This window comes from Poromitra crassiceps, assembly GCF_964638095.1.
Source record: "Poromitra crassiceps genome assembly, chromosome: 12".
NCBI classification, from domain to species: domain Eukaryota; kingdom Metazoa; phylum Chordata; class Actinopteri; order Beryciformes; family Melamphaidae; genus Poromitra; species Poromitra crassiceps.
In genome coordinates this window covers 47,629,461-47,656,728 of record NC_139632.1, presented here as the reverse complement: position 1 = coordinate 47,656,728, position 27,268 = coordinate 47,629,461, and the positions used below count along the sequence as shown (strand labels likewise).

Below are 27,268 nucleotides of genomic sequence, written 5' to 3'. Positions count from 1 at the left end.
CCTCACAGAAGGCAATTAACAGCTGAAGTGAAGGAGAAATAATATGTGCTGAAAAACAACTGAAATGGAAGAAGTGTAGTGTGTTAGAGGGTACACAAAGGAGAATACTGTCACAGAGGACTAAAGAGATGATTTACCATCTAAATAAACCAGAACATTTCTCATTTGAGAAGCTGGAATCAGAGAATTAGGACATTTTTCCTTGTCTCAAATGGCTCAAAATGATTAATAGATCATCAAAATAGGAAAGTTATATATGTATATAATAATAATAATATAGATTAACGTTCAAAAATGTCTGATAAGATCAGTAGCTTAGCTTGTAAGCTACTGATCTTTTGAGCATGTTAATCCCATGTGGCCGACGTACAGCCAATCACAATGCGAGACGTCATCTGTAGGGCCGCGAGCCTACAGTAAAGTAACACACTCACACACAGACAGACACACACACACACACACACACACACACACACACACACACACACACACACACACACACACACACACAGACAGACACACTCTCACACAGACAGACACACTCAGGCACGTGCACACATAGACATCAAAGGGGGCTTGAGCCCCTGCCTTTTTTTCAGTCTGTAAAAAGTGCCCTTTCCTGACCATGAATGCAACATTTCTAATGGTGCTTTGTATGGAAATTGCCCTTTCCATGCCGTCACTGAAGGCAGCATTCAAAGAGAAATGCCTTTTCCGAGCTATCTTGGCCTTGAATGCACCATTTCTAATAGGCCTCTGCATTGACCAGTGTTTTTCTAAGCCGCCCCTGAAGGCAGCAGCCCAAAAACCGCATGTGGCTTGCCCATTGACTGTTGAGATCGAGACGGCCCGTCCCCGCCCACTCCAGCAGTGCGCACTCAGCCACATGCAGACTGAACGACAGCAGCACAGGCGCACACTGACAGATATATCAGTCAACGTGAACCAGGTATGTATGTTTGTCAAAACAAAGAATTATACAGAAAGCCACCCCTAAATTGGCCTTCAAATTGCCTGAAATTTTCTGCGCCGAAGTGCCCTTTTAAGAATTTGAGCCCCTGCCCCTCTAATGTTTTCTGCATGTCCCTGGACACACTCACACAGATACACTCACACAGACACACAGACACACTCTCTCTCACACACACACACACACACACACACACACACACACACACACACACACACACACACACAGACAGACACACTCACACACACACATTATCGAACACATGACCTCTTCCGGCTCCGCCTGGCAGAGAGATAAAAATCACTTCTAGAGAAGTGAGGAGAAACTGTTAGATAGTACCTGCACAGAGACGCATGATACTGAATGGGGCAAGGAAAGATAAGGCTATTAGACATAATATATAGATCGCGAAGAATTACTTACCATACTTTGCCGATCAGAATAAAAGAGCGGCAAACTGAAAACACGTTAGGAAATATCATGTATCTGATGATTGAGACAGAAGATGGAGATGTCTGAGCACGTTCACATCTACGACAACGAAGCTCTGGAAGAAGAGCCTGAGCTCACTCACACAATCACAATATATGAAACTGCAGAAAACTCTGAGGGTCGTGACCATAGATCACAGACGGAGGATATATATCAGCAGCTAGGTGAGTAACACACACACAAACACACACGCACACACACACACACACACACAGATTGCTGATTGATTGCAGCTGTGTTGCTGCCAAGCAGACAGCTCGGCTGCAGCTCTCCAAACAATTCAAACAAACTACAAGAAAAGGCTGCAAAATGCAACAAAACTACGAAAAACCATGAACAATATTAATGGTAAATGAAATTGATTCATATAAGATAAGCTTGTCAAGAAGAAAGTATCGGAAGACCTATATCTTCAACTACAAAGCCATATACATAATCTATATGTATAATATATAATATATAATATATGTATAATCTAATGATCTACATAAGATTGGCTAAAGTCCCACGCGGATCGCCTGATCGAGCTGAATTTTAAGACCCTTCTGCGTGAGATCCCCGCGGTGGGTAAGGATTTCTACATAGCCAGTAATGGCAAAATGATAAAACGCACACCCTCTGGAGAGATGTCCATGTCCCCGGCTGGGGGTGCACGTGGAGGGCAGCGTTGAAGATCCTCGACCCAGTCTGTAAACGACTCTAATTTTTCACTTGTTCACTGGAATATAAATGGGTGGACAGCTGCTAATCGATTATTATATACTATTGGAATGGTGAACTGGATAAATTATGGAAGCATCTTAAATCTGCAGAGAAGCGGTTTCTTAAGAGCAAGACCCATTCCCAAAGATTAAGCTCTAAAAAAGAATTTAAGCAATGCCAGGCGCTTTTTGATAAAAAATTGCGTTTTTTTAAAAGGAGATTTGATCGAGGTTATGCACTTAATTTGGAGCATTTACAAACTAATAACCCTCAAATCTTCTGGAGGGAGATAAATAAATTGGGCCCTAGGAAAGATTCTAAAATCCCCATGGAAATTGTCTTAGAAAATGGAGAACTTGAGCATAAAACTGCCCTCGTGCTGAATACATGGGAAAATGATTTTGCGGATTTATTTTCAAGGAACAATATCCCAGATGTATTTGAGGAAATCTTTTTTAAACAAACATGTGAAACAAAAAATACATTGGAAGATAAGTCTGACCACGCAAAATTTCGTAAAGCAACTGGTATTGAGGGTCCCTCTAATGAAGTTTTAAAAGCTCCCAAGTTGTTGCCGTTTTTGACTTGTCTCTTCCAAGCATGTTTTGACAGTGGTATTGTTCCATCGGACTGGTATAAATCAATCATTAAACCAATCCCTAAATCATCCAAAAATGACCCCAGAGTCCCACTTAACTACAGGGGCATTAGCCTTTTAAGTACTGTTTATAAGTTGTACTCTAACATTTTAAACACCAGGCTGTCTCAGTTTCTAGAGACTGAAAATATTGTGGAGGAGCAGAACGGATTCAGAAAACACAGGTCCTGTTTAGATCATATTTACTCAGTGAATACAGTCATTAGAGCTAGGATTTCTGAGGGGAAATCCACTTTTGTTTGTTTTATTGATTTTCAGAAAGCGTTTGATTGTGTCGACAGGGATTCAATGGAGTTTAAACTTATTTCAGCTGGTGTGGATGGGAAATTTTATAAAGCAATTAAAGCTTTGTATAAATCCCCGGTTGCCTGTGTGCAGGTGAACGATATGAAAACAAGGTGGTTTTCTACCCCACTTGGGGTCAAACAGGGTGACATTATTTCCCCTACCCTCTTTGCTTTGTTTATTAATGATTTAGCCCAACAAATTAAAATGAAAAATCTTGGTCTGCAAATTGGTGATATGAATTTGAATGTTTTGTTGTACGCAGATGATATAATTCTCCTAGCAGAGAATGAGATAGAGCTGCAGATTATGTTAAATGTTGTTAATCTTTGGAGTAGGAAATGGAGATTATTAGTTAATAATAACTAATAATCTAACACTCCTGACTCCAATCCTGCTTCCCGGCCCCTTGTCCCTGGATTTCCTTCCTTCTCTCCCCTCTCTCCCGATGAGGTGCTTAAACTCATCAGCTCGAACCGAGCCACCTACTGCCCCCTCGATCCTATCCCTTCCTCTCTCCTCCAAACCATCTCACCTAACATATCTCCCTTCCTCACGACCTTCATTAACTCCTCTCTGTCCTCTGGTCTTGTTCTGCCTGCTCTAAAGACTGCAAGAGTCAAGCCTCTGCTTAAGAAACCCTCCCTTGACCCTACCGCTATTCAGAACTACAGACCTGTCTCTCTCCTCTCATTCCTTTCCAAAACCCTTGAACGAGCAACGTCCGAACAACTTTCTCTCTATCTCTCCCAAAATGACCTCCTGGACCCTCTGCAGTCCGGTTTCAAGGCTTCTCACTCCACTGAGACAGCTCTTCTTGCTGTCACAGAGGCCCTTCACACTGCTAAGGCCTCATCCCTCTCCTCTGTTCTTGTCCTCCTTGACCTGTCTGCTGCCTTCGATACAGTCAACCACCAAATCCTTCTTTCCACTCTGTCTGACCTAGGCATTTCAGGTTCTGCACTCTCCTGGTTTGCTTCCTACCTCTCGAACCGCTCATACCAGGTCTCATGGAGAGGGTCCCTCTCCAGATCCTGTCCTCTTACCACCGGTGTCCCCCAGGGCTCAGTCCTGGGCCCCTTACTTTTCCTTCACTATATCAGATCTCTTGCCTATGTGATCTCTTCTCATGGCTTTTCTTATCACTGCTATGCTGACGACACCCAGCTTTTCCTTTCCTTTCCCCCCTCAGACACTCAAATCGAGGCTCGCATCTCTGCATGCCTCAAAGACATTGGCGACTGGATGTCTGCCCACCACCTCAAGCTCAACCTTGGTAAGACAGAGCTACTCTTCCTCCCAGGAAAAGACTGCCCTCTCGCAGATCTCTCCATCTCCATTGACAACACCACTGTACTTCCCTCCCAAACAGCTAAGAACCTTGGGGTGATCCTTGACAACCAGCTGTCCTGCTCAGCCAACATAGCTGCTACAGCACGCTCCTGTAGGTTCTCTCTCTACAACATCCGCAAAATCCGTCCCTTTCTCACAAGAGAAGCGACTCAACTCCTGGTCCAGTCTCTTGTCTCCTCCCGCCTGGACTACTGCAACGTGCTCCTGGCCGGCCTACCTGCCACCGACATCCGACCGCTTCAGCTCATTCAGAACGCTGCAGCCCGTCTCGTATTCAACCAACCCAAATTCTCTCACGTCACTCCCCTCTTCCAGGAGCTCCACTGGCTTCCCATCTCGGCCCGCATCAAATTCAAGACACTGGTACTGGCCTACCGGGCAGTACACCAGTCAGCTCCCCTGTACCTGCAATCTATGGTCAGGTTCCAAACCTCTCAGCGCTCCCTTCGCTCCTCCACCAGTGCAGGTCGCCTCGCCCCTCCTTCGCTACGGGGGCTCAAAAGTCGCTCATCCCGATCTCGACTCTTCTCGTCCCTGGCACCTCAATGGTGGAACGAGCTTCCACCTTCGGTCAGGACGGCTGAATCACTGCCGATCTTTCGGAAAAGACTAAAGACGCACCTTTTCAGGCTCCATCTGGGCCCTTCTTGATCTAACTTCGTTCTCTCTTTCACCCAAAAAAAAAAAAAAAAACTAACCTTAACTTGTACCACTAACCTAAACTTGTACCACTGTTCCTTCAGAAGTTGTAGTTATCACAGACTGTGCTCCATAGTAGATTGCTCTATTGCTGACAAAAATGTGTTATTGTAAGTCGCTTTGGATAAAAGCGTCTGCCAAATGACGTAATGTAATGTAATGTAAATAGAGAAAAAACTCAAATTGTACATTTCCGGAAATCAGGTACAAGGAGAAGCATTTTTGATTTTCATGTAGGAGCTATGTCATTGGCATATACCAGTTCATATAAATATCTGGGTTTTACTTTTGATTAATTTTCTACGTTTGAAGAGGGCGTTAGTGTGTTGGCCGACACTGCTGGTAGAGCCCTGGGTTCAGTAATAAGTAAAGTGAAAACTTGTAAAAATCTTGGTTATGCTACATTTTCAAAGCTTTATGATGCATGTGTGTCACCATTTTTGTTTTATGCAGCTGGAGTTTGGGGAAGAAAGGAATTTTCTAAGGTGAATGCCATCCAAAATCGTGCAATCCGATGTTTTCTGGGCGTACATAAATGTACACCTGTGTTGGCTTTTCAAGGGGATATGGGTTGGGAGCCTTGTTTGATCAAACCAAAAGGTGAAATGTTGAGATTGTGGAACCGTCTATCTAATATGCCAGAGAGTAGAGTTGCAAAACAAGTGTTTAACTGGGATAAAGCACATAACTATCCATGGTGTAATGATATGAATGATGTGTTCAGGGAAGCTGACCAGCAATTTATTTTCAGAAACAGTTTACGTTGTAGTGATCGCTATATTAAACATAGGCTATTTCTTGATTATAAAGAAAAATGGGCCAATGACATCTGGCTCAAACGAAAACTTAGAACATATGTTCAAATTAAAAATATGTTCACTCCAGAACCCTATGTTACTTTACCCCTGGATAGATCCAGAAGATCTTTATGTGCCCTGTTGAGAACGGGTACCCTCCCTTTGGCTATTGAGGTTGGCAGGTTCAATTCTATTGCTGAGGAGGAGAGACTTTGTACTGTATGTGAATTAGGTGTTGTGGAAGATGAATTTCATTTTTTGTTTCATTGTACGCTATATGAGGAACCAAGATTGTCTCTATTTCAGTTAATGCAAAATAAGAAACCGGAACTATTTTGGTCAGGAGATGATGCGAAGTTGGAATGGTTGTTCAGAGATGAAGTCTTCAGTTTGGCCAGGTTTATTGGGAGGGCTTGGAAACTCAGAATGGAGAAGCTGTTCATCTGAATATACAACTCTGTCTTGTTTATGTTTGAGTGTTTTGTAGCTTGTTTGTTGATTTGTTTGTATTGTTGAACTTGCATGATTTGTGTCTTGTAAGCCCAGACGGGCTGGGCACCTTGAATATGGTGCATGACACAGAAATACAAATCTATCTATCTATCTATCACACACACACACAGCAAAATCACAGGTCATGTTGTAATGAGCAGCAATATTCTGTAGCTGTGTAACAGTCCCTCTGGTGCTTGAGTTACTAAAACATGGCCGGTCTGTCTTGTTCTTACAGGTGATGTTATCCAGCCAGTGACCAAGCCCTGCAGGGTGACTGTAGTGTGTCTGCTGCTGATGTGTCTTCTCCTACTGGCTGCTCTTATACGCGTTGTGGTCCACTGTGAGCCATTCCATTCATCCTATCACACATTATATTTGCCCTCTTCACCATCCATTTTGCATAATATGTGTCTCTCTAGTACCTAAATTTAACCACTGTTTTGAATTTCCTGTGCAGATACAAAGGCTGATGGCAGATTAGAAGAGAGGCTCGGGTGCAACTGCACATCCTGCAAACTGCAGACCCTCAACAAGACCTGGGCTGAAACCACAAATACCCTCAACAAGACCTGGGCTGAAAACAGAACCAGTGAGTCTGTCTTATTCTGCCTGTGTGTGTGTGTGTGTGTGTGTGTGTGTGTGTGTGTGTGTGTGTGTGTGTGTGTGTGTGTGTGTGTGTGTGTGTGTGTGTGTGTGTGTGGTACATTTGTGTGCATAAGCATTATGCTATTATTTGCAGAGCGTTTCTGTAAAGATGGAGGATGTAGATCATTCAGCAACAGACTTTACTACATTTCTACTGAAGAAAAGAGCTGGGAGAACAGCAGGCAGGACTGTCTACAGAGAGGAGCTGACCTGGTCATCATAAACACTGAAGAAGAACAGGTAAAGGGAAAAGTGGCAAAATGTCCGTTGTTGATTGTAAAAATGTCTTTTATTTAGTTTAGAGTGTTTAATTGGATACAAACTGTCAAATTCCACACTTTGTTTGTTTGAGTGCTTCACAAGTGTGTGTTGATGTCATTTGTCTTTTAAACAATTCAACAGAAATTCATCAATTCCTTGAATAAGATAATTTGGATTGGTTTGAGTGACAGGGATGAGGAGGGAGTCTGGAAATGGGTGGATGGTAAACCTCTGAACAGCATAGGGTAAGAAATCTTCAGTCCTATTTAACAGTAAACATTGAACAGGTTGGCCTGATAATGATAAAGCATTGTGCATCTGATTTTCCATCAAGTATAGTTGACTGTTTTCTTTTTTTGAACAGGTTCTGGAACAAAGGCCAGGCCACTGGACTTAACACAGGTATAAAGGTGAACTGTGTCATTAGTGGCAACACATATCAGCAACCAGAAGTAAACAGCTGGAATCTTAACCATTGTGATGTATCACAATACTGGGTCTGCGAAAAAGTGATTGACTTCTAACATTATGTGTCATCTCAAATTAAAACATAATATTGTGACTTTACCCCCGCACCAAGCTGGTCATTGTCATTCACACAGATAACTCAGAACAGGAACAGGTGTTGGGACCAGGATCAGTATTTGTGAAGCATCCAGTAGAAGTGTACATTTACCAGCACATCTTTTCCACAGTCTCAACTGAAGACTTCAAGTGATTTTTGTTAGCAAGATTAGATTGTGCAACATCCTGCCTGAGGAACTTAGATAAGCATCATAAGCTACTTCAGTATTATCTTTCAAATCATGTCAAAATACATGTTCATTGACCTATACTGCAGGTTTTAATTTTATTGTGGTTTTTATTCTTAACCACTTTTGCAATGTGCTTTGCCATTTTTAAGTCCTTTGTATATTTTACAATTCTTTATTTTATGCTGTATGATAAAATACACTGCAAATTTTGCTTTTATGAGAGAATAAGAAAATAAGTGGTATATAAATAAAATGTATTTTGCCAACTTATTCTGTATGGTTTGAGAAATAAATGTTTTTAGAAACACACTAGATTGCCTTGATTCAGTTTGCTCACAGCTTGGTCTGTTACAGTCTTTTGCAAAAATGAATGAGCCAACATTACATGGCTGTGAATCAGTTCTGAATCCATGTGAGAACAAATGACAGCTAACCTGTTGGGTTCAGGAGCAGGGCCACGCCTCAACCACTCCTCTCATTTACCTGGCAAGGTTAATTAAACCTCCTTGTTTGTCTCAGATCTCTCGACCCACCATTCCTTCCCCTCATGCATCCACCTTCCTACCTCATCCCTGCTCTCATCCCTTCTTGCTACCATGTAGGTGTGAGGAAGTGTGACCTCTGTAAACACTATGGAAATTATTCCTGCCAGAGAATCCTTTGTTGTTGGAGGGTTTCCATGAACTGAGTTTAAATACACCATCCTAAATAAGCTACATTAGCATGCACAACAGTATTGATATTGAGGAAAGATCCTCAACCCAATCATGGTATTGATTTCAACCATCACCCAGCCCTAGTATTGGTATAGCCCCCCTGGACAAAAATGCACCAGTCGCCCCTGGAGGTAACTGTCTAAAGCCCAATGTACAAGCATGATGTAATTTATTCTCTCCATGCGTCTCACAACATCCATCGCATCATATAGAGCAGTACCGTTCTCAAACTTTCTGGCCTTCAGTACCCCCTTTCCCTGATTTCTGAATCCAAATACCCCCTTTACCTGATTTCAACATTTTGCTTAGAAAACTGCAAGAGAAAGCCGTAGCAGATGATGCAATGAATGAATAATAACCCACCTTTTGAAGAATATAACATTACAATAAGAAATGGCGTGAAAGAGTTGCAATCAGTGCCTCCTGAACAGATTTATTTTAACGTTTCATTTATTGTCATGATTTTTTTTACATTTTTACATTTTCCCCTTTCTATCAAGTACCCCCTGTAGTACCTCCACGTACCCCTAGGAGTACGGATACCCCAGGTTGGGAACCACTGAGGGTATGCAACTGATGTCACAGAGGCAGAAGTCACTGCATGGTCACGCCCACTGAGTGGCAGCAAGACTGATTTTGAATGCAGTAATCAGCCTAGATAAATGACACCTGCTGCTCCAAACAACAGAGAGGAACCTGCTGAATGTTTTGCCCAGAGGTTTTGCCTCTCAGTCCCGATTGAGGGGCCGTGTTCCGGTGGAAAAGTGACGTCCGTGCATACGTAGGGACACTCTCGCGTCACGGGAGCAAGGGGGGCAGCACGGGACCCGGAACTGGGGGCTAACTCGCCATTCAAAACAATGAGCGCAGATGTGAATTTTGTAAATAAACAAGACACGTACTGTTAGGATGATGTCATCATTCCTACTGTGATGTCATCATGCCTACTATGATGTCGTCATTCCTACTATGATGTCATCGATCACTGATGATGTCGCAGACGGTGATGATGTCATGATTCATAGGTGTCTCAGTCATGCCTTTCGAATGGCCTCGCTGGTGATGTCATAACACAGATGATGTCATATTCGGGATCTATAAAGGCCCGTTCCTGCAGGCCCTCAGTAGTGGTTCATAAACTAAGATCACGTCAACCATCTGCAACCGTTCCCAACCTCGAACCGTGCAGATCCAGCTATCAAGTTCCACAACCTCCCTACTTCTCAAGACTTACCAAGTTCGCCTTGGCCATCAACTATCCGCGAATAGATCCACATGTCTTCCGACACCAATCCTGACACGTACGTGGTCTGAGCTTTGGTTTTTAGCCTGAATATTAGAAAAGACCCCACTGATTCATAACAGGTCTAAAGTCATCTTATAGCAGTGCACTTAGTGACAAGACAGCAGTAAAACGGACAGGTTTTTGGATAGAGTTTGGCGTCAGTGGGTGTAACCCATAAGGGAGCGAGCCCCGATCCCCCAGTAAAAACAGCGGAAGTCACTCCACGTGACCCTACGTATACCCTCTATACTTAAAACATCTGTGATTTGCAACTTTTAATTGATGCAATTCGGGTTCTTTGGTTGACTGGAAAATAATAATAATAATAATAATAATAATAATAATAATAATAATAATAACAAAATCCTGAAATCACATTGTTGTGTGTGCGTGCATGCGTGCACGCACACGCATGCACGCACGCACACGCATGCACGCACACACATGCGCGCGCGCACGCACACGCACACACACACACACACACACACACACACACACACACACACACACACACACACACACACACACACACTCTCACAAGGTGAAAAAATACCAGCCACAAGCTACTTTCCTGTTCAAACAGCTTCCTGTGAGCTGGGTGATTGGCTGGGTCAGCCACACCCACGCAGAAAAAAGAAAAAAAGTGTAACCGAAAAGTGAGAAAAAAGTGAAACTGTTATAGTACGTGCACAGACACATGATACTGAATGGAGCAAAGAAATACAAGGTTTTATTTGGACATAGATCACAAAAAAGTGAATCAATTTGTAGTTTAGTATGAAGAAAACAGCGGCAAACTGAAAACAAGTCCGGATATATCAAGTAGCTGATGATCAAGACAGAAGATGGAGATGTCTGAGGACGTTCACATCTACGAAGATCTTATGGATGAAGAGGAGCGTCTACGAGAGAGGGGAGAGAGGGCCTCAGTCACAGCTGCAGGGAGCGACGAGGTGGAGGAGAGGGTAGTGGAGATCTATGAAAGTTTAGACAACTATGAGGGTCGTGACCCCAGATCAAATACAGAGAACACACCAGATCAGCATGGTGAGTAACACACACACACACACACACACACACACACACACACACACACACACACACACACAAAACTATGGTTTTCTTTAATGGAAGTTTTTCTGACAAAAAGATGGTGCAGTGTGGTGTTCCCCAAGGAAGTTGCTTGGGTCCATTGCTCTACGCCAGTGGTTCTCAAATGGGGGTCCGCGAAAAGTTTGCAAGTAAAAAAAAATATATATATATTATTATTATTTTATTTTTTTAAATAAAATGCTACATGTTACTTATTCCTTCTCAAACTACTTCCTACATGGTGCTAGTCTATCAAAATATCTTGGCTGTCATTGATTGTGTTGCATAGTGGTTTTATGTACTGTTGACAAATTGTGATATTGTAAGTCGCTTTGGACAAAACAAAAGTGTCTGCTAAATGACGTAATGTAAATGTAATAAATATATTATTTTTTTTGCAAAATCTTCATAGTTCAACGAAAATAGTTTATGCTTTAAATCTAAAATGGTTCATGGATTACATTCTAATAACAAACCTATCAAATTAAAAGTCAAGCACGTTACCGTGGAAACAATTAAGCTTAGCCCAAAATCACAAATCAGAATGAGGAGGTCCCCGGTATATTTTCTATCTTGTAAGGGGTCCTTGGCTGAAAAACATTTGAGAACCTCTGCTCTACGCTATATTTACCAATGATATGTCACTTGTTCTGCGTAAAGCCAATTTGGTTATGTTTGCCGATGATTCCACAATACATATGTCATCAAACAGTGTGGATGAGTTAAATGCTCTCTTAGAAAATGAAATTAATTTGATTTTTGACTGGATAACCAATAACAAGCTAGTTCTGAATATACCTAAGACTAAATCCATTGTTTTTGGCTCAAGCCATGCATTCAAGGAGAATTTCGTTTTTTTTTAACCTGGATCCATCTCCTGGCATTAATTATGATTTGGCCACTCACCAGGCGATCTCTGCGGCGTTTCTGGCCGTCCTAGCGTTGTTTTGACATCAATAGCGTCCAAGTCAGTTGTAAAATGGAGCTGACTTGGGGCCAAGTGTGAGCCTGTCTTTCCTGCATCTAAATAGCTATTTTTATTCCCATTTTCACCAAATATCGTCATAATCTGATCCCTCAAGAACCACCACACTGATATTTCGCCAAAGGCTGTTTCCTGGAGTCACACAGGGATCAAATTACCTCAAACGTGATCTCGGTCACCAAGTCTCGTGAAGTCCCGCGATACTTTCGTTATTTCGAATCCCACATAGGTTACGCCAAACCCCACATAGGTTGCGCTAAAACCACCACCGCAAAGCGTCCTCCTGTACTTGGCCAGTCGGCAGGAAAGTATCGCGGAGTATTAGGCGGTATTGGCGAAAACGGGAATAAAAATAGCTATTTAGATGCAGGAAAGACAGGCTCACACTTGGCCCCAAGTCAGCTCCATTTTACAACTGACTTGGACGCTATTGATGTCAAAACAACGGTAGGACGGCCAGAAACGCCGCGGAGATCGCCTGGTGAGTGGCCAAATCATAATTAATGCCAGGAGATGGATCCAGGTTAAAAAAAAAACGAAATTCTCCTTTAAGGCAAGATACCAAATTATGTATTAACATCAAGGGCACTACTATAGAGCAGGTCACTGAGGCTAAACTTCTGGGGGTTATTCTTGATGGGCGTCTATCGTGGCATAAACGCATAGATAAGATAGTAGGTAAAATGGGGAGAGGAATATCTATGTTCAGAAGATGCTCCTCTTTCCTGACTCCAAGCACCACTCTGCAGGTCATACAGGCCTTGGTATTGTCTCATCTGGACTACTGTCCTGCAATCTGGTCCAATGCAGCAAACAAAGAGCTGCACAAGCTCCAGTTAGTGCAGAATAGAGCAGCACGTCTCGCCCTCAGCTGTTCAATGAGAGAAAGTGTTAATAAAATGCACGCAGATCTTTCCTGGCTGAAGGTGGAAGACAGATTGACATGCAGTCTCCTGGTCTTGTTCAGAAATATTTGTGTTTTAAAACAACCATATTGCCTGTACTCAAAGATAACATTTTCTAAGGACAGACATGATCATGAAACAAGACAAGCGAGAATGCGTCATGTTACAATGCCTCAACCTAGAACCAATGCAATGAAAAAAAACGGTTATGTATAGAGCTATCTCCCTTTGGAATAGGTTGCCATGCTTGATTACTCAAGCAACAAGTAAAGTAAGTTTTAAAAAGGAACTAAAGAGGTTATTCTTGGGTAGAGGCCTGCAAAATAAATAGATAAATGGTTTTATTTAAATATGTTTGAAATGTTCTGTTGTACTGTAATGGTGTAATGGTGTTTTTTGTGCTTTTTTAGGGAGGGGGGGTGGGGGGTTTGGGGGGGTAGACGATTACTGTAAATGTATTAATGTATGCTTATATGTGTAAGCATGAGTATACTTTTATGTTTTTAAGGTGGACCCCAGGAAGAGTAGCTGTTACCTCGGTAACAGCTAATGGGGATCCAAATAAACAAATAAATAAACACACACACACAGCAAAATCAGAAAATAGCCAGTCATGTTGTAATGAACATCAATATTCTGTAGCTGTGTAACAGTCCCTCTGGTGCTTGTGTTACTAAAACATGGCTGGTCTGTCTTGTTCTTACAGCTGATGTTATCCAGCCAGTGACCAAGCCCTGCAGCGTGACTGTAGTGTGTCTGCTGCTGATGTGTCTTCTCCTACTGGCTGCTCTTATAGGCGTTGTGGTCCACTGTGAGCCATTCCATTCATCCTATCACACATTATATTTGCCCTCTTCACCATCCATTTTTCATATTTGTCTCTAAATTCAACCACAGTTTTGGATTTCCTGTGCAGATACAAAGGCTGATGGCAGATTAGAAGAGAGGCTCTCAGAGTGCAACTCCACCGAGCTCAGTGAGTCTGTCTTATTCTGCCTATGTGTGTGTGTGTCGTACATCTGTGTGCATAAGCATTATGCTATTATTTGCTGCTCTTAAGATCTTCTCCTCTCGCAGAGCGTTTCTGTAAAGATGGAGGATGTAGATCATTCAGCAACAGTCTTTACTACATTTCTACTGAAGAAAAGAGCTGGGAGAACAGCAGGCAGGACTGTCTACAGAGAGGAGCTGACCTGGTCATCATAAACACTGAAGAAGAACAGGTAAAAGGAAAAGTGGCAAAACATAGTTTTGATTGTAAAAATGTCTTTAGAGTGTGTTTAATTGTATTAAAACTCTCACATTCAACACTTTGTTTGAGTGCTTCACAAGTGTGTGTTGATGTAAGTTGTCTTTGAAACAATTCAACAGAAATTCATCAATTCCTTGAACAAGAACATTTGGATTGGTTTAAGTGACAGGGATGAGGGAATCTGGAAATGGGTGGATGGTACACTCCTGAACAGCACAAAGTAAGACATTCATTATTGAGTCCTAACAGTAAACAGTCAACAGGTTGGCCTGAAAATGATAAAGCATTGTGCATCTTATTTTCCATCAAGTAAGAGTTGACTGTTTTCTTTTTTTAAACAGGTTCTGGCATGCAGGCGAGCCCAGTGGACATTCATCCCCAGGTGTACTTAGGTTCCAGGAGGACTGTGTTAACACACTTTATTGGCGTCAAAAACCAAACAGCTGGAATGATGGCAAGTGTGACTTATCGCAATACTGGGTCTGCGAAAAAGTGATTGACTTCTAACACTGTGTCATCCAGTGTTTCCCATACATAAAGGAATTTGTGGCGGGCCGCCACAATAATATCTTGACCGCCACAATAAAATGTTGACCAAAAAAAAAAAAAAACTAACTAACTATCCGGTGTGCACAACACTGTCAGCCTAAACTCCGGCTGACACCCCAAAAACCTACAATCCGCTACAGAAAAATGTATATTGTTTGTTTATTAACACGTTCACTGCCATTGACGAGATATCTCGTCTTACAAAATCCAACGGTTGACTGCCAATGACGAGATATCTCGTCTTAAAAAAAAAAAAAAAAAAATTGACGGTGGGACGTGGATCAACGCCCCCCACGTCTCCTATAAAAATATTGGAGCCACCGAACGTGTACAACCCATTCCACCGACCCACTAAGTGGCGACAGTGCTCTCCAGACTAAAGCCAAGCCAATACTGCAGGGGAACGCGCGAGGAAACCATTCTCTCATACTGTAAAATGGATTGGCGAAAACGCTTTCGCTTTCGCGCATTATCGCGCTGGGAGCTGGCGGTGGGGGATTGCAAATTTGCATAATAGATTATGGGTGAAACACACTTTGAAACACCAGCAGAAAGCGCAGAATCGCACGCAGCTTCATTCCAGCTGAGCTCAACCGAAAACCCAGAAACGAACGAGCCTCATTCTCATACTGTAGGCGAAAACGCTTTCACGCTGGTGCACACGGGCGCACAACGGTGGGGGGTTCCAAAAATAGACTGGGTGGAAAACACACTTTGAAACACGCAGCATAAAGCCTAGAATCGCACAAAGCTTCATCAAAGCTCTCAAACCCAAGAAACGAGTGAGCCCCATCCACACTCGCCGACGAGGGGGCCGCCAGGGAGGGAGGCTGCTCACTGCTCAGACAGGCAGTAAAAAAAACTTGCTTGTGACAAACGCTGCTGAAAGCCACCAGACACGCCCACGGAGGGAGGAGTTTGAAGGAGCGGGCGTTCAGAACTATATTGTTTAGATGTCTGATCTCTCACTGATGCCAAAAATAAATGGTTAAAGTGACTGTTCTGCCTGTTTGATTGAATTTCACAAAACTGCGATTATCTCAGCTTTCAGTCTCAGACGCTGAAACCATGCTGTACTCAACGGCTAATATCTACATAACTACTAACTCTACAAACTAACTCTTTTAGACAGAGAAAGCACACATTCTATTAGTACTTTTGTGAACTTTGTGTTCACAAAGTCCAAGCAGAAAATAATCCTCGGCTCTTGTAAAATGAGCCAGAAACCTAAAAAAAACCCTCTGGCAGAAGCTACCTACAGTAAAAAAAAAACGGCTGGCAGTGAATGTGTTAACTGGCCCCTCGCCTTCTATCATTTCACGAAAGTGGCAAACCAAGTTGAGTATCCCTGACCTATTCATAGCTTTCAAGGGGCGTTACGTGCTGCCGGGAACGCCCACCTGGCGGTCAAAAAAAAACTTGTTCATTCCGTTGCCTGCGAGTCGACTCACGCTGTTTGTTCAGCCAAAGTGCCGGATAGCCTACCTGTTGTGCTATCGGTTGCACTAAACCGACGAGGAGACACGCCTGGCTTGTGTTTTACAGAATCCCGTCGGAGAAAGAAAGGAGAAGGTTGTGGATTTGTGCAACGTGGTTCAGTCGCTGGGGGAGGGCAACATTTTTTTGCTTTTTTTTCTACCATCAAAGTACACACGTCTTTGCTCTTTGCGGCCAACATTTCATCAAAGATAAGCTCAAGTAACGTTAACGGGGTATTAATCATTATTGTAACGTTACTTGAGCTTACCTTTGATGAAATGTTGGCCGCAAAGAGCAAAGACGTGTGTATTTTGATGGTAGAAAAAAAAGCAAAAAAATGTTGCCCCTGAACCACGTCGCACAAATCCACAACCTTCTCCTTTCTTTCTCCGACGGGATTCTGTAAAACACAAGCCAGGCGTGTCTCCTCGTCGGTTTAGTGCAACCGATAGCACAACAGGTAGGCTATCCGGCACTTTGGCTGAACAAACAGCGTGAGTCGACTCGCAGGCAACGGAATGAACAAGTTTTTTTTTGACCGCCAGGTGGGCGTTCCCGGCAGCACGTAACGCCCCTTGAAAGCTATGAATAGGGAGAAATTTAGTTTGTCATTGTAAACCCACAGCACAGTAATGATGACATGTTCTTCATAGATCTAGCCTTTTAATTTAGCTCTTAAGCTTTCTCAAAGTACACCAAATTCATGCATTTTACTTTAAAATGTTTAAAAAAATCTTGCGGGGGGGCATGCCCCCGCACCCCCCTAGGGTGTCTGCGGTCCCCCACCACAAATACTCAAAATCCTGTGGGAAACACTGTCATCTCAAATGAAAACGTATCATGTGTGTTTTTGTGATTTAAAAAATTGATTTAAAAAAGCAAGGCACTCTTCCCAGATTTAAAAAAGCTTTAGTTCAAGGCAATACAATTGGTATAATGAGAACCTACATCACCTCAGTAAAGTTAAGTAAATTTTATCCGAATATTCCTGATACATGTTATAAGTGTAGTCATCAAGGTACTTTCACTGCTTGTCTGGAGGGATTCAAAGATTTTGGAGTTCAGTGATAAGTTAGAGTATATCTCCCAGATCACCTATGTCCTAAATTGTGTATATTAGGCATCTAACATGTCAATTGCTCTTTAAATATTAGAGAAACGAAAATGGTTGACTTGTGTTTACTACAGGCCAGGCGTTCGATTGCCTTGTGTTGGAAGAATGTTGGCTGCCCCTCTCTAGGTCAATGGTTGACAAATCTGACATCAAGATTACCCTTTCTTTTTATTGACTGCCACATGTTCATTGGGGGGGAGGTTTTTAAAAGATGTATGTATGTATGTATGTACAGTATGTATGTATGTATGTATGTATGTATGTATGTATGTATGTATGTATGTTTTTCTGTCCCCACGAGAGAAAGAAAAGAAAGAAAGACAGAAAGAAAGAAGAAAGGGCATCACTCAGTGATGACATCTTCACCGATGACATCACAATTGCTCAAGCGGACATCACTAATGACTTCATCACTGATGACATCACAGATGACGACATGTGAAATGTTCAGTGATTTATGACATCACTGATGATGTCACCCATGATGTCACAATGTATATGCATAAGTGACATCAGTTCACTGGTCTTCTTCTGTGGTGTTTTATGGCAGTTGTCATCTTTTTTGTTGCATTACCGCCTCCCAGAGCAATCTAGTAAGACAGTGGTGCCAGTGGGGGTCCAAAATGCGTGACTCAGTAGCCAATGAATAGCCAGGAAGCGGGCTCGCGCCACATTTGAATGCTAAAATAAAGCTAATATACAATTTGATTCTTTAAATGTGTGATCCTTTCAAAGTACATCACAAATGGCCGGTCCATTTTGCTGCAACTCGACAGCGATGTTGAATCCAGAACCTTACTTACGGGAACTATTGTGATGTAAAAAAAACTGGTCCATTGGAGTGAATGGAGATGTCGCGACTCTTCTGACTATATATACACAGCTCTGCCATCTACTGTTTCCCTTCCCTCACACATTGTCATTGTGGCATCATCGTCATTTCACAAAACTGATGATGTCACAATGTCTATCAGTTCACTGACGACATCATAATTGCTCGAGTGACATACTCATGACATTACTGATGACATCACAATTGCTCGAGTGACATCACCGTTTGCATCATCACTGAGGTGATGACGCCAGAGTTGGACCGGTTGTAACTTATAGCCTCTGCAGAGAAAGATTGACATCACTGATTGATGATCACAATGACTATGACATCATCAGTGTCGGTTATAAATCACTGATGAGTCTGTAGGAACCTAGCTACTCTCAATGGGTCAACCAAACAAGGGCAAGAAACAAGAACTGCATAAAAATGTGTTGGAGGAGCTGCGGAAAATCTACCAGACTAAACTGTTGCCACTGGAGAAGGCGTATCTATACCACAACTTCCACTCCCCGGCACTCGAAGATGCTGACTTCGACAACAAGCCCATGGTCCTCCTGGTAGGTCAGTACTCCACCGGCAAGACCACCTTCATTCAGCACCTGATGAAGCAGGACATTCCCGGTATGCGGATCGGCCCCGAGCCGACCACAGACACTTTCATCGCCGTGATGAATGGTGAACATGGGATGTTCCCGGGCAACGCTCTGTTGGTCGACCCTAAAAACCCCTTCCGCCAACTCTGCACTTTTGGCACCGCGTTCCTAAGCAAGTTCATGTACGTTCGGATGCCGATCCCCCTCCTGGACAGCATCACTATCGTCGATACTCCTGGAATCCTGCCGGGCGAGAAACAACGGATCGGTACCAGAGGCTACGACTCTGCGGCAGTGATGGAGTGGTTCGCTCAGCACGCAGATCGCATTATCCTCCTGTTCGACGCCCAAAGGCCGGACATCTCTGACTCGTTCGCCGAGGTGATACGTGCCCTCAAGAATCACGAGGACAAGATGCGCGTGGTGCTGAACAAGGCAGACCAGATCAGCGCCGAGCAGCTTATGAGGGTCTACGGAACGTTGATGTGTGTGATGTGCCAAATCATCAGCACATCTGAGGTGTTACAGCGCGTATACATCGGTTCGTTCTGGGACAAACCCCATGTGATCACTGACTATGGAAAGTTGTTTGAAGCGGAGGAGCGGGAACTGTTCTTGGAACTCAAGTCATTGCCACATAAGGCAACGCTACGCAAACTCAACGACCTCATCAAACGGGCACAACTTGCTAAGGTGCAAGCATACATCCTCAGTTATCTGAAGAAGGCGATGCCGACTGTTTTTGGAAAGGAGTCCAAGAGGGAGGAGCTGATCTCCAACCTGGAAGAAATCTACCAGAAGATTGAGAGGGAGCACTATATCTCACGTGGAGACTTCCCCACACTTGAGAGGATGCAGGAGCTGCTTACTGGCCACGACTTTGCCAAGTTCTCAGACCTAAGGCCTGAGCTCCTGAAGGCCGTGGACGACATGCTAGCCAATGACATCGCCCCTCTCATGTCAATGGTATGCCGTGAGGAAGCCTCCATGCTCAACCAGTACATCCAAATCCAAGACAGAGCCTTCGACAGCACCAAGAGCGTGTCCTCGGGTTGCAGCGAGGGTGCTAGTGAAGGCATTGATGAGCTGGAGTGGGTGGTGGGCCACGACAAGCCCTCGTACGACGAGATCTTTAACACCCTCTCTCCCATAAACGGCAAAGTGTCCAGCGCTGTGGCCAAGGATGAGATGCTCAAGTCCAAGCTGCCCGACACAGTCGCGGAGAAGATCTGCGAGCTGGCTGACGTGGATAGAGACGGCAACCTCGATGATGAGGAATTTGCCCTGGCCAACCACCTAATGAAGTTGATGCTGGTGGGCGAAGAGCTGCCAAGCGAGTTGCCCGAACACCTGATTCCCCCGTCCAAGCGCGGAGGAAAATAGTGAAAATGTAGCCTGGAACTGGAACTCATGTAACTGGAAATGATCAGAATGTCACCAAATTTGGGCTGGATGTCAACACAGAAACATTTCATCAATACCAGTTAAATTTATCCACTTAAACACAACATGATTTAAAGGTGAAATCAAATACTGTAGTGGACTACAAACGGACAAATGAGACATTAATTCACTATCACTATCACTAGCACTAGCACCGCCCCCTTTAAGGTTAGGGGTGGGGCCACAAGGCATGACTCAGGGATATAGGGAAGTGGGGGTTAGCATTGCTAGTCTTACTAGTGCTGTAGTCAGCTATGTCTTGTCTGTACCTTACACCCTGATGTTGCTTGGAATAAACTGTGGATTTTTGGAGACAGGCTTGAGCTGGGAAACATGGAACGTGGGATGTACTTTGACAGCAGAGGGGTTAATGATTCAACCTCAAATGGCGAAACAAAACGGGCAGAGTTTCTTAGAATCTGTCCAACAGAAGATCCTGAGCAGGAAGCCTACCAACCTTTTGCCCCGGTTGGTAGTCTGGGGGGGGGGGGGGTTGTAGTTTGATGATGGTCAACGGAGCTGTTGCAGGCAGCGGGGGTGGAGTAAAGCATCACATGCATCCTTCCCCACCTTATGGCACTGATGGAGATGGGCCTGGACTGAGGGGGGGGGGGGGGGGGACTTCATCCTTCAAGGCTGAAAACAAAGAAGGTTGGTAATCCATGGCACACTCACAAGGCAACATACATGTAATCCATGGCACACTCACGAGGCAACATACCTGTAGCAGCACTGGTTTGGGAGCTGTGTGCATATTCCACCCAAGGCAGGTGAGTACTCCAGGAGCAGGGGTTCTTGAGGCCCAACACAACAAAGTGCTGCTTCCAGGTCTTGGTTGGCTCGCTCCGCTCCGTTTGTCTGTGGATGGAACCAGAAGATAAACTCACTGTGGCTCCAAGGGCTTGACATAGCACCTTCCCAAAGTCTGGAAATAAACTGGGGTCCCCTGTCCAACACAATTTCCAGGGGCAGTCCAAGGCGGAAAACGTGGGTGACCAGGAGTTCAGCAGTCTATCTCTACCTGTGTGGGAATCTTGGGAAGAGCCACAAAATGAGCAGACTTGGAAGATCTAGCCACCACAGTGAGAATGGTCGTGTTACCTTTGGATGGAGGAAGACCTGCAGTGACAAAGTCCAAGGCTATGTGGGACCACTAGGAACCGGCCGTGGCCAGAGGAGACCAGGCGCTGACTGATGAGACACCATGGTGCATACAGTACACAAACCTCACAGGCAGCAGCAAAGGCACGAGTGGAGTGCCTTCATGGAGGGCCACCAAGAACGCTGCTTCAGGAGGGATAAGGTACAGTTGACACCTGGATGACAGGTGAACAGGGAGGTGTGCGCTCACTGCAACACATGGGAGCAAACAGACTCAGGGACAGAAAGCCGGTTAGCAGGTCCTTTACCTGGGTCAGGCTGAGCTCACTGTGCATCATCCTTCACCAGGGACTCAATTCTACACATAGCAGCCACAATGCAGGAGGAAGGGATAATACAAAAAAAAAAAGTCAGTTCTCCCGTCCGGACCCCAGTCATATTTTTATGATCTGTCCAGACAATAAATGGCAGCTTGGCCCCCTCCAGCCACTCCACTCCTCTAATGATAACAAGTAGTTTTACACCCCCTTGTGGCGGAACAGAAATATCAGGTCAGGGAATAAGCCTTTTGAATCAATGGCATGGTCTTCAAAAGTGGTGGCTCATTTGGGAGATATATGTAATTCAAGTGGCCTTATTAGCTTTGAAGAATTGTGAACCATGTTTGATCTACCAAGGACATCTTTTTTCCTGTATCTTCAATTATGGAGTGCACTCCGTGCTTGTAGAGTCCCGTGGAGCACAGGACTACAAATACACCCAATCGAGAGTTGGGTGACCACACTGCCCACCAGAGGACTTGTTTCAGCCATATACTCACAACTTCAACATCCATGCCATTGACTAAAACTTGGATAATAATGTATGTGTAATGTAAACTGTATGATGGAAAATGTTTAACTGCAATAAAAAATAATTGATCACAAAAAAAACAAGTAGTTTTACAGCCATCAGCTCCCGGTTGAACACATCATAATTCCTTTCTGCATCAGACAGTTTCAGAGAAAAAAAAGCACACAGGGGCATCTCCCCACGAGCAAAAGTTGCCCCTGTGTGCTTGGGACAAAACGGCTCCTATACTCCTGTGCTGGATGCATCCACCTCTACTACAAAGTGTGCCTCTGGGTCAGGATGAGTCAACACGGGGGCCGCAGTGAAGCGTCTTTTCAGCAGCTGAGAAAACCACAGAAGAAGCTGGAGAAGTGAGTGGTGAGTGGGGGGGCAGCCACCTGACAAGTTGCGTAAGCGTCGATAGAAGTGAGCAAAACCGATGAACTGTTGTTGAACTTGTTACAAGTTGGTAGGTCGGGCCCAATCCTCCACAGCTCGGATCTTTGCAGGATCTGACTTGACCTGTCCATGCTCATCGCAGGAACGAGATGGTCTCGTCTGTTCCTGAATCCACCAGAGCACGCAGAGGGAGTGATTGCTGATCCCAACAAAGCATAGCCTCAAGCCAAGGGACGTGTCCCCTACCAATACCAAGGCTCTGAAATGTCAGAGACACGCTTGCACCAATCCAGCCCCACAGCAGGTTTCATCTCAGCTCTGAGATGTTCTGGCTGGAGGGGGTGGAGAAGCCCTCTGTAGGCTAAAGGTGTACAACTATGAGAATTATAATACACTATGATCCGTGCAGAGAAGAATTAGTGACCAGTTTGATCTCATATAAAATTGAGTAAGTGCGTTCCGAGTCCTGTCCGTCACGAGGTTCCGGATCCTGTCAGTCACGACTTGTGATGGAAGTGATGTCACTTGTCTGTTGAAATGTTCTATGGTCTCTCCCGACTCTAAATATAGCTGAACCGTTTGGTTTGACCAAGTAAAACTATTTTTATAAGCATTTTACAAAATGTCTATGGGAAAATAAATTGCGGAAGAAAATCTCTGGTACAGTGCTGAAGCAGGAAGTGACGTTCACTTTGCCTCTCTATATCTAAACATACAAGAATGTGTGTGTGTGTGTGTGTGTGTGTGTGTGTGTGTGCGCGCACACGCGCGTGTGTGTGTGTGTGTGTGTGTGTGTTGAATGCATTTGCAATTGTCACATGTCATACAAGAGAGGAAAACCCAGCCTGTTACAGTAGCTTGAGATGATGGGACACACGTTTGACTTCTCAGTGTTGTTATGATGCTGAGTTGGGGATGCTGAGGCTGATGCAGAGTGGAGGTTATGATGCTGAGTTGGGGATGCTGAGGCTGATGCAGAGTGGAGGTTATGATGCTGAGTTGGGGATGCTGAGGCTGATGCAGAGTGGAGGTTATGATGCTGAGTTGGGGATGCTGAGGCTGATGCAGAGTGGAGGTTATGATGCTGAGTTGGGGATGCTGAGGCTGATGCAGAGTGGAGGTTATGATGCTGAGTTGGGGATGCTGAGGCTGATGCAGAGTGGAGGTTATGATGCTGAGTTGGGGATGCTGAGGCTGATGCAGAGTGGAGGTTATGATGCTGAGTTGGGGATGCTGAGGCTGAATGTCGTCATGGTGGCACTAAAGGAGCGATGGAACGTTCCCCCAAAAGCAACGGCAGCGTCTGACAGGCTGGCTGCACCCTGCCAGCTTAGATTAAATCCCTTGGGGTCCTCCAGAACTAGCTAGCTGGCTTTGATATTATGGTTTCTATCTGCTATGGGACACAGATCCAATATTTTCAAAATGGAATATTTTTCTTCTGTTTGGACAATGAAAATATCAGATCCATAATGTATGGATTTGAGTTGCCTGTGTGCCGTCAAAGGAATTCAGTTGTCTTTCCTGTGGAAGTGATCTTGTTGGCTTGCACCATGACTGCTCTACTGATGTTTCTCACTACATTACATTACATTACATTACTTTTGAGTGTTTACAATATGAGGATGAGTACCTGAATCGACTTGCTTTTATTAATTATTTTATTGTGGACAACCTGTCGACCAGTGTTTGTGTGGTAGGTGACCTGAATGCTGACCTCTCAGACGGCAGCTCCCTGTTTGCCAATCACATGTTACAGTTTTGTGAAGACAATAATTTTATACTGTCCAGTCAATTGCTCCTACCTGTGGGTAGCTATACTTATATAAGTGAAGCCTGGCACACAACCTCCTGGCTTGACCATTGTATCAGCACTGCTGACGCTCATGCAGTGTTACGGTCAATAGAGATTGTGTACGAGGTGTCCACAGGTGATCATATTCCATTCATTATGTGTTTGGACATAGATAATCTCCCGGAGCTAGCTCATGAAGTTTATAGTGCAGGTAAGGCTAGAATTGACTGGGCTAAGCTATCCAGGGCTGATGTGTTATCTTACTATGGGAAAACTGATGACCTTCTGAGTAATGTATATTTACCCTTAGGTGCTGTTATGTCTGCTGATGTCAATTGTAAAAATTAGTCACACCGTAAAGACCTCTGTGCCATGTATGACTGTATTGTGGGAGCTGTGTATGAGGCCAGTAGGCCTTACAATACCAAGCCTAAGGCACACAACATCAAGCCTGGCTGGAATAAGCATGTTGCTGCACTTCATACAGAGGCTAAGGAGGCCTATAGGGCCTGGGTCTTGGAGGGTAGGCCTAGGCAGGGTCCTGTGTTGGATCACAAAAAAAGCACAAATGCTAAGTTCAAATATGCAGTCCGCTATGTGGGTAAGAATGAACAAGCAATGAGTACTCTATGAGTACTCTATGGCTGAGAAGTTGCTTGGTAACAATGTCACTGGATTTTGGAAGGAGGTGAGAGCCCTGAACAAGAGCAATACATTGTTGCCATGCACCATAGAGGGGGTCTCTGGTACAGACAACATAGCAACACTACTCTGACCTTTTTAATTGTGTGACAAGCGATCCCTTTAATGTGGGAAACATTGCCCATGACGAGGCAGTGTCTATTAAAACTGTTGAGGTCTATCAAGCTATTGCACAGTTGGCTGACAATAAAGCAAGTGGCTTAGATGACATCACTGCAGAGCACCTTAAGCTAGCAAGCCCTAGGGTCGCAGCTCTGCTTACCATTTGCTTTACTGGTTTCATGAGCCATGGTGTGTTGCCTCAGTCTATGTTGTCTGTTACTCTTGTGCCGGTCATAAAAGACAAAGCAGGTAAGGTAGGAAGCATAGATAATTACAGGCCGATTGCTCTGGCTAGTGTGTTATCCAAAGTACTGGAAAGGATTTTATTAGATCATTTAAGCCTTTTTATTTCCACAACAGACAATCAGTTTGGCTTAAAAGCAAAGCATAGTACTGATTTGTGTATATATGCTTTGAAAGAAATTGTTGAGACCTATAGAAGGCAGAATTCTTCTGTACTAATTGGTTTTATTGATGCCTCTAAGGCGTTTGACCGGGTCAATCACCATAAACTGTTTTTAAAACTGAGTCAAAGAGGTGTGCCTGGCAGCATAACCCGTCTCCTGGCATACTGGTATGCCAACCAGAATATGCAGGTCAGATGGGGCAATAGAGTATCCACCCCCTTTGGTGTTGGTAATGGGGTGAGGCAGGGGGGGTTACTCTCCCCAGCTCTATTCAATCTATACATGGATGATTTATCTGACCAGCTAAATCACTGTAGGACTGGTTGTATGATTGGTAATACCTTAGTCAACCACCTTATGTATGCGGACGATTTGGCCATCGTCTCCCCTAGCAGTGCTGGGTTTCAACAACTATTGAATATCTGCTCCATCTATGGATGTAAAGTACAATGCCAAAAAAAGTGTGGTTATGATCTGTAGAACTAAAGGGGACAGGGATCTCACTTTTCCTGCTTTTTATTGGCCTGATAATGTTTTATCTGTCTGTGTTAAAACTAAATATCTGGGTCATTTTATGACAGACCAAATGTCTGATGATGATGACATGTACAGACAGCGCCGTATGTTATATGCCCAGGCTAACATGTTGGTTAGGAAATTCCACTTTTGTTCTGAGGAGGTAAAGATAAGTCTCTTTAGGGCCTACTGTACCCCTTTGTACACTGCCCCCCTGTGGGTTAAGTATAAAAAAGCTAGCCTCCACAAACTCCAGGTTGCATACAATGACTGTATGAGGATTTTGCTGAGAAAACCCAGGTGGACTAGTGCAAGTGAACTGTTCTGCCATGCAGGTGTCAGCACTTGTACAAATGATGTACAAATTTATTGGGCGTCTAAATGTCTCTCAGAGCTCGAATATCATGCTACTAACCAACCCTGGTATTAGTTCTGTCAGATACCAATCACATACTGTATGTGGAAGTTTTGGTATAAGTGCCTTTTATAGATATACTGTGTATTTGTGTGTTCTCTGAATTGTTGTCTGTTGTTATATCTGGACCCTGTGTCTGCAAATAAAGTTGATGATGATGATGATTACATTACATTACATTACATTACATTACGTCATTTGGCAGACGCTTTTATCCAAAGCGACTTACAATGACACATTTTTGTCAGCAATAGAGCAATCAACTATGCAACACAGTCTATGACAACTACAACTTCTGTAAGGAATAGTGGTACAAATTTAGTTTAGATTTTAGGTTAGTTAGGGTAGGGTTAGGTTTTTTTTTTGTTTTGTTTTTTTTGTTTTTTTTAGAGACAAAGAAGTTAGTTCAAGAAGGGCCCAGATGGAGCCTGAAAAGGTGAGTCGTTAGTCTTTTCGATCGGCAGTGATTCGGCCGTCGTGACCGAAGGTGGAAGCTCGTTCCACCATTGAGGTTCCCAGGGACGAGGAGAGTCGCGAACGGGATGAGCTATAGAAAGCAGATAATTATGGCATTTCCATGTATGTACAAATAGAAAAATCCATCACACTGCTCTTTCACCACATGGAAGACAGATTGTAT

General features: G+C 43.9%; 1 protein-coding gene and 1 pseudogene across 3 annotated transcripts; both read left to right on the top strand.

Moving 5' to 3' along the window:
• The first annotated feature begins 1,373 nt into the window (after positions 1–1,373).
• LOC310787026 (C-type lectin domain family 4 member M-like) lies at positions 1,374–8,292 on the top strand. Of its 2 annotated transcripts, none has more exons than XM_083648351.1 (6): positions 1,374–1,626; positions 6,687–6,791; positions 6,909–7,040; positions 7,191–7,336; positions 7,499–7,602; positions 7,722–8,292. In XM_083648351.1, exons 1-6 carry the CDS (start codon positions 1,476–1,478, stop codon positions 7,879–7,881), a joined length of 798 nt encoding a protein of 265 aa, XP_083504477.1. In that variant the 5' UTR covers positions 1,374–1,475; the 3' UTR covers positions 7,882–8,292. The 2 variants fall into 2 exon arrangements, with proteins under 2 accessions (XP_083504477.1, XP_083504478.1); XM_083648352.1 differs by lacking the exon at positions 1,374–1,626 and adding an exon at positions 1,763–1,810.
• Positions 8,293–18,707: 10,415 nt separating this feature from the next.
• On the top strand, positions 18,708–20,300 carry LOC310786259 (EH domain-containing protein 1 pseudogene; annotated as a pseudogene). The gene has a single exon. The product of its transcript is annotated as an EH domain-containing protein 1 pseudogene (transcript).
• The last annotated feature ends 6,968 nt before the right edge of the window (positions 20,301–27,268 follow it).

Coding starts and splice junctions, on each gene's coding strand:
- LOC310787026 (XM_083648351.1), top strand. CDS start 1,476: ATGGAGATGTCTGAGCACGTTCACATCTACGACAACGAAGCTCTGGAA. Junction 6,792..6,908: donor TATACGCGTTGTGGTCCACT/GTGAGCCATTCC, acceptor TTTCCTGTGCAG/ATACAAAGGCTGATGGCAGA. Junction 7,603..7,721: donor AAACCTCTGAACAGCATAGG/GTAAGAAATCTT, acceptor TTTTTTGAACAG/GTTCTGGAACAAAGGCCAGG.